The sequence below is a fragment of the Watersipora subatra genome, chromosome 10, assembly GCF_963576615.1.
Source record: "Watersipora subatra chromosome 10, tzWatSuba1.1, whole genome shotgun sequence".
Taxonomy (NCBI): domain Eukaryota; kingdom Metazoa; phylum Bryozoa; class Gymnolaemata; order Cheilostomatida; family Watersiporidae; genus Watersipora; species Watersipora subatra.
In genome coordinates, this window is record NC_088717.1 from 44,588,883 (window position 1) to 44,601,989 (window position 13,107).

Here is a 13,107-nt window from a genome sequence, read left to right on the forward strand (position 1 = left end):
ACGACTATCAAGCATTCACTGCTAATAAAATTTTAGTTTAACTCAATTACGAAAGCTATTTTTGGATACACGTAAAAGGGTTTAAATTTTATTCTGTATCATTCTGTGTTATATGATAAATGACTGCCAGACAAGGCCAGGTTTATTTCTGTCCACCAACCATTTGTCTGTTTTTATAATATTGTTTATATTAAATGCTACATGCATAGTTTATTTAACCTCTAACTCACATGTGTTACAAGTTGCTTTGCTTGAATGAAAAATATCACAAAAATGACTCATCTATATGTGTAAATCTCTAAGTTTACACATATAGATACAAAAGATACACATCTTTTCGTTTTTCAGCTTTAAAGAGCTTGTAATCACATTCCCACATATTTGGCACCTACAACACAACAGAGTAAGGCATGGTAAACCTTTTGATACCAAATAACTGTAATGTGAATTTTGTTGCAAGTCAACCTTTAAGTCAAACCTTAAACTAGGCGGCATGCAATGGATTCAGTGAGCGATACGAGTCATTATGTGGATTAAAATACCCATAGTGACTCTGCGTTACGCAATATCACTTAAGCTTGCTCTCATGGATATGATACGAGCAAGCAACACTAGCTTACTCAAATTAGCCAGTGGCAACTACATTACCTGCCACTGTTTATAAGCTGCTTTTTAATACCAGTTCAACGCCTTGCATTCGATTAGTATTCACTAAAATAAAAGTCGCGTTTGTTCATCTGAAGCAACGCGTAGAGATTAGAAAAACTTGCTTTCAACAAGATGTGAACGCACAACTATTGGCATGGTAGATTGTCATTCTACCACCTGCACCAATCCATCACCTTCCTACCTTTTTAAATAATTGTGAAATTAGATATTACCTTGATGATTTATCATGGCTCGCTAGACAGCCAGAGTACTAGTCTATATATATAAATCTGTATTGACCGTTGCTCACGTGTCCTATAGCGATAAAGATTTAAAGGCAGATCCTCCAGGTCTGCAGACAACCTAGCTAACTCACTACACTGTCCTTGTCATACTACTGCATAGTAATTCGCACTTACTAAAGCAGCACTTGTGAGAATACTAGCACGCTTGAAGCTTACATTTGTGTGATTATTATACGGATCATTATTTGATCATTACGGAAAACGTAACATTGCAAGCTGTCTCCAGATGTAGGACATGGCTCTTGGTATAGCAAGTTACTAGCTTTACTAGCTTATGTTACTCAAATTCATTGGGTAATTATTTTATTACCCATACATTCAGCTAGTTTATTATAAAGAGGCATGGGACTACCTGATAATTTAATAGTAGATGGGTTGGTCACATTGGCTTGCTGAGGTCGAGATCGGGCCTGGCAAGTGGTGTGTGAAAACTGTGTGCCTGAGAGAGGTAATTGTGAGCTGCCTATTAGTATACTGCTCCCTCTATTCACACAAGGTTGAGTTTGCTTAAACTATTTTTGAGTTCATTGAGCCGATACCATAGTTCATACTTCTTTTATATTATGAGCTAAAACCTATTTCAAAGCAATCTGAGCAATGAACATCAATTAATAGATGCTCTAGTGAACCAAAGAGTTATGATTGCTTGTTGACTGTGTCTATGGCAGCACACAAAACACTCATTTTACATCAATGTCCATTTAATAAGCATTACGTATGCACGTTAGATGACATTATTGCCGCTGACCGAAATTATACAATATAAACAAATAACGATGTCACAAGCATAAAATTGCACCAACGTCTGTAATATCACACACATGCACGCACACACACAAAACAATAAGCAACTTGAATGATTTCATCAGAAGGTATATTTCTGGAAAGCTTTACATCCGCAAGTACAGTCAACACCAACAGATTAACATCGAATAAGACTATCTGATATTTCGAACCATTCAGCAGACTAAGTTGTTTTAAAAAACTTCATGTAGTTTTAGATTCATAACTTTGTTCCCACTCTCTTCTATTCATCTACAAGGGCTAGTCTGAGATGTTATAAAATGCACCCTTTCCACTGACTTACACATTAATAAAAAACTACTCCTTATCACTTCATCACCACAGACTGATGTCCCCTATTTTGCTCATGAATACCCCTTTCCGCTGTGTGGAACTCAATGAGACAGGTTTGGCTCCTATTCACTGCGCCAAGCTAAAAAACATACCCTTTTTTATGAAAACACTCTAGAGTGTCTGGCCACCAAAAAACACCCCTGAAACATGCTTTTTTCGTCGAGCCCTTGGTGATGAGCGTTGAGAGTGAAACCCCGCGGCTTCGTTACACACACTTTATGAAAAACTCTTTGTGAAAATATAACTATAATCTATTGCAGATTGGTTAAAAAGACATCCAGAGTAAGATACCATTTCAGAGTTTCCTAAAATGTTTCCGAAAACACGAGGCTGGCATATCAGATTGAAAACATTCAAGCAATTTTCTCTAATTGAATTTGCAATGTCAGAGTATATGACATAATGCAGCAAGCAGTTGAGTGGAGACAAAATGTCCGAATTTGGCTAAAATTGGCAGCGTAAGAGCATTAAACTATTGAAAAATTTTTTTTACCATCTTAGCATTATATGACAACCAGATTACTCTTTGGTTAGTAAGCGAAAAACAAGAAAACACCTTTATATTTTTCACGATAAAAGGATGTGGAAGATAATAGACAGGAACAGGTTTTAAACCAAAAACACAGACAATCCAGTGTGCCTCCAGACAATCTTTACTATAATATGAGCTGTGTTTGTCCGTCCTTCCGTCTGTAGCCAAGCTAAGAGCATTAGGAGAAACACCACACACAAATTGACTTAGATATCCAGATTTGCAGCCATACACACTACCAGATGGACCACCTTACAGCATCATGGAATAATTGTGAACATACTTATTACACACGACCATTTCCCACTGCACACGGACCTACCAGCATACTAGTACATAATAATTTATGACTAAAGTATCAAAATATTAAACATTATTTTAAAGATTTTAGTAATGTGTTGGCACCCATGAGATATTTCAGCATAAGCTAATCAATGCACACACATATAACCATCAACAAAAAATAAGTTCTAGACAAGGGCTTGGAGAAACTGATGAAGGTAAATCTTATTTGCAGAGAACAAAACTTATTGTTTTGGTATTATGCTGCTACAGTTTTGACCGTCTGAAAAGGCGCGATAGACCTTGAAGTGGCGTTTGGCCATAGCTGACCAACTTTCAATGACCTTGAAAGCGACTGCAATGATCAGTAACAAGAAATGATTGATTGATCAAAGTGTATTTTTAGGAGCAAAATAATCACATATACATGAGACTTTTGAGATAAATAAAGATTTAATTATAATGTAACAACCACCCGGAACATCTGATTAAGAAAAATTGATGCCTGGAGGTTAGAAGACTTTTAGTGACTGACTAGCATGATAGATAGAAACTCTGTTGACAATAGTCAGAGGTTGACAGGTAGTCTAGGTGGATCTAGTTATGGACGGTCAACTACCTTCTCTTGCATGCCATGAGGTGTGATAGACTGTTCTGCGGGACTTTGGTATATCATAGCACAGCCTCGTCAACAGGAAGGAAATTGTCTACAATAATGGTGAAGGAAAGAGTTTACAGGAGTTATCAGATTTGCCAACATGCAGGTGATGATGATATACGATGACATAGTCGGATCATAATAATTTGAATGAAGACAATAAACACAAAAGGGAGTCATATTGATGAAAAGATAGATGACAACTTTGAATATTATCATTGACAAGTGGAAACATGAGGTACGAAAGTTGCAACTGAAGTAGTCCATGGCAACATCGAGATACTGATAGGTGAACATCAACGTTAGGAGTGACTGCTCCCAATGCAGGAGACTATATATTTTTAAGCATTCACAAATCGGACTGATTGATGTTTTACGATATTTCAAAACAATTAGGGCAAAACATGAATGACAAGGAAAAAAACACAAATTCTTACGATAGCTAACACAAAAAGGAATAGTAGATTTACATAACAAAGAATAGTAGATGTACACAACCAGTAATAGTAGGTGTACACAACAAGGAATTGTAAGTGTACAAAATGAAGAACAGTAGGGATACACAACAGTAAATAGTAAGTAGACATAACAAGGAATAGTAGGTGTACACAACAAGGAATTGTATTTGTACACAACAAGGAATTTTAGGTGTACACAACAAGGAATAGTAGGTGTACACAACAAGGGATAGTAGGTGTACACAACTAGGAATAGTAGGTGTACACAATTAGGACTAACAGAGGTAAAACATTCCATGTAACAAAGATATTTCAGCCGCTTGCGCAGTCAAGTAAACCTTACATACAAATTTACATACTGTAAAACCTCTAATTGAGCACGATGAAACTCTATTTTTCAACCCTTCCTCTATAGCGGCGGTCAATTGGAGGTGACGTTCAAATAGAGGCCGGCTTTGTATTTTCAAATGGTTTGTCAGAATTTTGGGAAGATAAATTTAGCCATTTTCGGGGTGAGGCGAATGTTGCCTATGTTTTGTCCTCTTTTACCGGTAAAGCGATATTAAACCTTTTGGATGCAATAAATCTGCTAACTTACCTCCAACTTATTAAAGATCTCTTAATAAATATGCATCGAGAAACCGAGAAATATTTCTACCAATTGATATCTATTGCTCGCAATTAACCCGAGATGATATTATAGCCTGTGTGTTGCTTTTGCAATTTGTTGGAGCCTTCAATTTTTTTCATTCTAAATTTGAGACATATTTTTATTTTGTATCTATATTTAACATTGTTGCATAAAAGCTCATTGCACTCAATGATATGTTTGCTACAGTTTGCAGCCAAAACTAGCTTTTTATCTGCAACAGAAGAGAAGATACGAGCGTCAATCAATTGTATGATCAGATTACCACGATGCTATTAAATAACACGTTATAATTCTGCAAATTTATAAGTTATATAAAAATAATCCATCAAATACTACAAATATATATTCATAAACAAATCACATAAACAAATCATACTTATATTGCATGCAAAAACAAAAATTACCATTTTAAAACCAAAAATGTTTCCATCGTTTGCTTGGATAGCTGCATTCTGATTTTTGCTTTCGATGGAATGAACATCTTCAGGTTGTCCAACACCTTTTACAATGTCTTCTGACCTCAACTCTTCTTCTGCACTACTAAACTAGTCGATATTAGCGTCCAAACAATTTTTTGGCCGAGCAAAACTTTCACGGGTTGCATTTAGCACAAATGCAACACGTTAAAGTTTTCCTCACTACTCGTAACCTTGATCCTAAAACTAGTCGTTAATCTACCATCATAAGTGTGTTCCGTTTTTTATATACATGTACTCCGAAGTACCACGACCGAGGTAAACATGGAACTACTGTTAGCCTGACTGAGACAGTAATTAATTATTTCTATAGTTGCTTTCAAAGTTTTAACAAAAAAAAGCGAAAAGCTTTGGAGTTGAACAACACGAGTATTGATTATTATTGATGTAAATGATCAATTATTAATACGATTTTGCAGATTCTTTTCAACTAGTCGCTTGATATTATGGGTTCATAAAAATCAAAGATTGCCAAAAAGGCGGTCAAATGGAGGTGGTGCTTAAATAGAGGGTGGCACCCTACTTTTCAACCCTTCTCTCATGGTGGTGGTCAAAAAGATGTGTTGTTCAAATAGAAGTGGTGTTCAATTAGAGGTTTTACAGTAATTTGGAATTTATCCCGTTTTTAAACTTTTGCACAGTTTCCCCATAAGGTCACACAAAATTACAAGACACTGTATACAGGCAAATCGAAATTACAGTTACAAGGCTACCAGTTGTGAATACAGGCTTCTGAACCTAGTTTTGGTTAATTGTGAAACCACAATACAAACTGTCACACTAAGGCATAATAGAATACCTTTTAATCGCAGAGTTTGCTATTTTTACAAATCAGCATCTGATATGTTGGCATTTTCAATTTTTATTTCATTGTAAATTTGAAGACATACTTTTATTTTATATTTATATTTAACGATGTTGCATAAAAGCGCATTGCACTCATTGATATGTTTGCTACAGTTTGCAGCCAAAACTAGGTTTTTATGTACAATAAATGTGGAATTATGAGCATCGATACATTGTAAGCTGTGTTAAGATTGTCGCAAGGATGCTATTAAATAATATGCTATAAATCTGCATATTCATAGGCTATATAATGATAATCTATCAAATGATACAAATATATATTCATGAACAAGTGAAATAATTGAACCAAACAAACCTACTTATATTAAATGCAGAAACAAACATTAACGTTTTTAAAACACAAATATTTCTATCGTGCGCTCGGATAGCTGTGTTTTGATTGTTGCTTTGAATGGAACGAACATATTCTAGTTGTCCAATACCTTCAACAATATCTTCTGGCCTCAACTCTTTTTCTGCACTGCTAAACTAGTCGATATTAGCGTCCAAACAATTTTTTGGCAGAGCAAAACTTTCACGCGCTGCATTTAGCACAGATGCAACGCGTAAGTTTGCTCGCTAAACGTAACCTTTGGCTCAAAACTTGCAAACCGTTTTTTATGCATGTTCTTCGAAGTACTAAGACCGCGTTAAACAAAAAACTACTATTAGCCTGAGACAGTTAGTAATTATTTCTATGGCATTGCTTTCAAAGTTCATCTACCCATGTAAACTGTTTTATATACGCACAAATACTTCCAAGTATTGAGACCGCGGTAAACATGGAACTACCATTAGCCTGAGACTGTTATTGATAATTTCTATGGTGATGTTTTCACGCATTTTTTCAACAACTAGTGAAAAGCTTCGGAGTTGGACAACGAGAGAATTGATTGTTACTAATGTAACCGATTCATTATTAATACGATTTTGTGGACACTTCTACTGATCACTTGATATTACGGGTTCATAAAGATCAAATATTGTCAAAGTGGCGGTCAAATGGAGGTGGCGTTCAAATAGAGGGTAGAGCTCTATTTTTCAACCCTTCTCTCATAGTGGCAGTCAAATAGAGGTGGCATTCAAATAGAGGTGGCATTCAATTAGAGGTTTTACGATATATATTATAGTTAGTATTGTTTACAATAGAACAAGCTTTCGTTACTTGATAGCAAACTTGTATTTTAGATATCATGATGGTATGTAAAGTGATATGCAACATTTACCATGATATGTCTATTTTGAGCACAATTCACCATAACCATTAAAGAAATATTGGCTAATTTATCTCAGAATGAAAGTGCAAATTAATGCATATACTTTTGAAAATGTTAAATATGCTTGAAGCTAATTGCAGTATCACACAACAAACTATATATGTACGAGTTCCAGAAAGTTAGACTGAGAACTTGTAGATAGTACGAGGCTCTTACTCATAGTGAGAGATGTAGGTGTGGTTCAATTATAACTAAATAAATAGAGATGAGAAATTTAACATTGACACACAGAGGTCCTGCATCCTTACATTATATACGTGAATACTGCTGCAATACAAGCTGTACCTAGAGTAACTACTGTAGTAGATTCCTTTGTTGTTCTTTCCATTTACTGACAAGATTTCCGAATGAACAAACTATAACCGATTCAAGCCTTACATGGTTTTTTGGCTATTCTAAATTATAATCACTTAATTTTCCAATTTTAACTCTCAAGTCCAAGTGACTTAATATGACTTGAGGCTTATTACCAAAATATTGTGGCACCAATGCCGATTTATTACGATGAGCGCCAAGAAGAAAACGATGTCACGCGACGACATAGTGTGAACCAGCCTTTCATAAAGACTTAATCTGCCTCCTACTGAAAACTCCCTATAGCTTGTAGCTAAAACAAACTAAGACAGCCAAGTAAGTTAAGGGCGGTAGTAGCCCAGTTACTTTACATATCATAAAATGCATCGCCTGATTGATTAAAACATGCAAAAAAATTAATAGATACAAATAAAATCATGCAACTTTGATTGAATGATCGAACGTGCACTATCACTTTGTGCACCGAAATAAATAGAAACATGCAAGAGGAAATAGCCCTTCCTCGCGTTGTTATTCATGATACCACAGTAACAGAACTTACATAATAATTTTTATTATTAATGCCATAAAAACAAGTTTGTTTACTCTCTTACGTTGAAAAACTAACAATTTTCAATTTACATCAACAGATGACTAATTACTAACATACTTTGGTAAAAATAAAAAGCTTTAAAAACAATACAAAACGATTTTTTTGACCAGAAAGCCCACTGGTTGTTTTTTTCATAGAAACCTCTAAGCTAAACTTTAATGACATTCATCTGTCTTACCTGTGAAAATTTTCTAATGGTTCAGTAAACTTGTTCCGCACTAGAAATGTGGCTACGACATCAGCGACCTTGAAAAAAGAAAAAAACTATGAAACAAGCTTATGGTGACTAATTACTAACATGAACTTTAGAATGGTTTTAGCCTGAGATCATCAAATTGGTCAGCGTAACACGGGAATTCAATGTCAAACCTCTAACTTGTTTTAAAGTTTCAGACTGCAAGGCTGATGATAACAGAGCAACAACTGCTGCCTCTGGTAATAGAAACCTACAAGCCAATTATAACGGAAGGCAATTTCATCAAGCATTCACCAACCGAGCTTGGTTGCCATTACATTGAGGTAATTCTAATCTATATAATATATGTGCCTTATGAAACAGAGTAATGCATAAATACTTTACTATAGTAATAGCCGTGTTTATCTGTTGCCATGGTTAAAGGTTGAAATAAACAATCTATATAAATAACACTCAAACTCACAACGTTAATCTTGCTAGACTGGCACTCTAACACCTGTGCTAATCAACCATATTCAGGTATAGTAGATGCTCCCACAGCATAAATAATCCGTTCCTGGAATGATTACGTTATAGGGATTTTACGTTATAGGGATTTTACGTTATAGGGATTTTACGTTATAGGGATTTTACGTTATAGGGATTGTACGTTATACGAACAGTAAAATACAAGTAAATTGTCTAATCCGTTCCAAGGTCTTTCCAAACTCACCCCTTTGAGCCCTTCAAAAGGGGGAAAAACTAGACTTAATGTTTTAATCTAATGACTGTACAGTAACTGGGGTATTATTGGTTTGTATTGGACAACTTTTTATAACTTTCAATCATTATATGGTAAATGATTAAGGTAAAGGTTACAATAAATTAAGGGGAGTGCAAACTTTCGCTTTACATCAACTTTCCTTATTTTTCTTCTTGGCAGTGTGCATTTTCAAAGAAAAAATAATTAAAACATTTCATGTCTAAAACAAAGAAAAAAAATTTGTTTTTGTGTCTGTCCATTCCTCTAATTATTGTTAGGGTTTGAGTTTAGGATCAAAGATACCTCTCGACGAGTGCCATTCAGCTTGGTATATTAACATCTGCACCAATCGCTCGCCTTTTAAGTACATGTTTTTGAATAATTTCTGAATACTTATTCTGTGTGCTTTATCCATTTGCCTGATGATCTCTCACAGCAAACCAGACTGCCGAGGTGGTAGTGTATATACGGTAATAGAGACAACCGTTTACATTACTTCCTCTCCAAAGTGCGGCACGAAAGAAAGCGATATTTTTAGGACTGAAAAATTATCGTTATTCAAATCGAATTTGAGAACTTCCATTGACTTGCCACTTTACATTATATAGAATTTTTTACATAGTACTAAGCAAAAACTTCCCATAAATTCCTTACGTTATGTAAATTTACATTATATGAGGTACCGTAAATACCCGCGTATAAGACACTTTTTTCTTAAAAAATTGACCTAAAAACCCAGGTGCGTCTTATCCATGGATACAGTTATTATCAAAATTATGCATTTATCATAATACCAAAAATTTATTATAAAAATTTCTATCTGAAAATAATGTATTTATCCTCATGGTCACCATTGGCAGATCGTAGGTTTTTCGACTTTCCTCATGTTTGCCGTACTTTGTGAAAGTATGCTCACCATTAATTATCCATTCGGCCCATTTTTGTTTTAATGCTGCTTTGAATGGCTTATTCGCAATGACATCCATCGGTTGCAGAATACTGGTCACGCTGCCGGGGAGAAAGACGAGATCTGTATTGCGCCGCTTTAATTTTGATTTAACATTGTTGGTTGTGCGGCATCGGAAAGTGTCTAACATCAGCACCGATCGCTGCCACCAATCATTTGACATGACGAATGATTTCATGAAAATTTACACGAAACACCACCGTCTCTATAAAAACTAATAGAAATTTAGGGCAAAAAATAGGATGCGTCCTATTTATTAACTAAAAATTAAAAATAAAGAAAAGTTACACAGGTTACACAGGTTTTCCATCGTTTTTGGGGTCAAATATCCACTGCACCCTATACACGGTATAGTCCTATATTTTACGGTATTTACGGTATACGTTATAGGAGGTATACGTTATACGAGGTATACGTTATGCGAGGTATACGTTATACGAGGTATACGTTATACGAGGTATACGTTATAGGAGGTATACGTTATACGAGGTATACGTTATACGAGGTATACGTTATGCGAGTGTCAACTGTATGTCTTTATCATTGTGCATAAGCTTATTTTCTCTGTTTATCTGTACATCTGCTGAACACTCACGTCACATTAGACCGCCGAGGCACGAATTTATATACAATCTATATGAAATTAAGATTTTTAACAGTTTGAGGTTTACGATGTCAACAATCTATACCAGAAAACCAATTAGAACCAAGTTAAATAATTCTTGTTACTTCAAACCTTTTCCAATATCCATTCACCGAAAAGACTCTTCAATAGTAAAATAGTAACCTTTGCTCAAGTTACTAGCTGAGTGTTATAATTTCAGATTCATCCAATAACAACATAACTGAACTCTCAATATAGCAAGCGAGAAGGACAATCGATATCGTAAATTATACCTTATCAGGAGCATCCTCGTGGACAGCGTGTCCCACCTTGCCCACCACATTCATCTGAAATTTTCCCTGCATTTGTCCAACAGCCAGGTCTTTGTCAAGTCTATCTATACCTGAATAATGGTCATTTTATTCAAATTATTAAATTGAGTTTTAAACTTGCAAAGGGGAAAACGAATAGTCTGGAACAAAACTTTGATAGCAAAAAGAACATAGGACATACAGAATATACTACATTAAACGTATATGAACAAGTGTTCAATTACCGAGAACTGTTGATTGAAAAAATTGAAGTTGCTTTGTTTTGTAAAACCTGATTAGAAGTTACTAGCAGTAAGCCTGACGTTGTTCAGTATTTATTTTACACTTGAAAGTTCTAAGATTGCCATTTGAGCCAGGTATTGCTTAGAGGTCCTGCTTTTTCACACTAAATAAGTCGTAAGTAACGGGTGGAGATTTGGCAGCCTGCTCTTGTAATGCTTCTCTCGTGCGAGAATTTCGAGAACACCACCCTCATTATAGCAACGATTATTCCATCAATCAGAATGGCTGCCAGAATAATAAAGTGAATGTCACAAGTTCAAGACCCTTAGAAAGCAACATTTTATGAAACACTATATATTCAGTATGACAGTATCAAGCAAGATAACAAAATAATCAGAGTTTTATTATAAAATAATCAGTATGTATATATAGATATATATAAATTTGGTAAAAAATTTATTAAAATTTGACTAAGCAAAAAATTACTAAGTTTCGTATTACACAAAAGGTGTGTAACACTCATCAGATAAAATGCTTAGTGAGGACTATACACAAGATTCTGCATTAGCTGGTAAGCTGAAATAAAAGCTCAGGTATTAAAAGCTAGATGGATAAGATCTATTATGTAATGCTATTTCGTAAAAGGTGTTTCTTAGCATGTCTACATGTAGATATTAGTTCCCTACGTTTGTTAAGAGTTGCCTTCTCAGGTCTGTAAATGATGAAATATTTTTCTAATGTACATAATTTGCAATTTCCGCTGCTTTTAGAGTATGGCTTGGCGTGTGATAAAATCTTCCAGGCTATGTTGTAGTCAGTGCTGCTTTCTTTGAGTTCCCATATGTGGCTGCTTAGCTCGGTAGAGTAGCGTTTAGAAATGTCCTTGAATGTCGATTTGTGAAGGTTATATCTAGTTTTGAAGCTGTTTTCGGTTAGACCACCATCACAGAAAGAGATAAGGCAATAATCCTACACACCAAAAAGTCAATCTTGTATAATAATGGACAGCCATGGGGTAAGAAAACTTCCCAAAATCTATTTGATGTAACTATGGGATGTTTTGATGGTGCTGAAACATGTGAGCTAGTAGGTGCATACATATTATACCAAATATCTAAAAAATACAAGAACAAATTTGGACTATATAGAGACGATGGTCTGAGAGCTTTAACCGCAACACCCCGCCAAGTTGACAACATCAAGAAAGACCTGTGCGCTATCTTTGGCTCACATGATCTAAGAATATTAATAGAAGCCAACAGGAAAATAGTAAATTTTCTAGACGTAACCCTAAACCTAGAAAACGGGAAGTATAAGCCCTACACTAAGCCAAACACCACCATTACCTATGTTCACAAAGATTCAAACCACCCGCCTAACATCATTAAAAATATACCACTGGCAATCAACAAAAGACTCTCAGAAATTTCATCGGATGGAAATGCCTTCAGCAAAGCTGCCCCTATTTATCAGGAAGCCTTAGAAAAAAGCGGATACCAACACAAGCTAGAATTCTCTTCATCTAAAGCTACACCACTAAAGGCAAGACATAGACAAAGAAAAAGAAACATAATCTGGTATAACCCCCCCCTTACAGCAACACCGTACACACCAACATCGGGAAAACTTTCTTTAAATTAATCGATGAAGAATTTTCTACTGACCACAAGCAACACAAAATCTTTAACAGAAATATTATAAAATTAAGCTATAGCTGCATGAACAATGTGAAACAGGCTATCAACTCTCACAATCAGAAGCTACTATCACTGAACCATCAAGAAACAACTAATCCTGGCTGCAATTGCAGGAATAAGAACACCTGCCCGTTACCAGACAATTGCCTAGCAAAATCAGTGATATACC

General features: G+C 35.3%; 1 protein-coding gene across 1 annotated transcript in view; it reads right to left on the reverse strand.

The window, feature by feature from the left end:
- Positions 1 to 3,291: 3,291 nt before the first annotated feature.
- Positions 3,292 to 13,107, reverse strand: part of LOC137405841 (protein phosphatase methylesterase 1-like) — a 34,939-nt gene continuing 25,123 nt past the window's right edge. The window contains exons 11-13 of the mRNA XM_068092261.1: positions 10,981 to 11,090; positions 8,357 to 8,424; positions 3,292 to 3,611 (exon numbers count right to left, since the gene is read on the reverse strand). Of these exons, the coding sequence (XP_067948362.1) occupies positions 3,593 to 3,611; positions 8,357 to 8,424; positions 10,981 to 11,090 (197 nt within the window). The 3' untranslated portion in view covers positions 3,292 to 3,592. The remainder of the gene's footprint in view (positions 3,612 to 8,356; positions 8,425 to 10,980; positions 11,091 to 13,107) is intronic.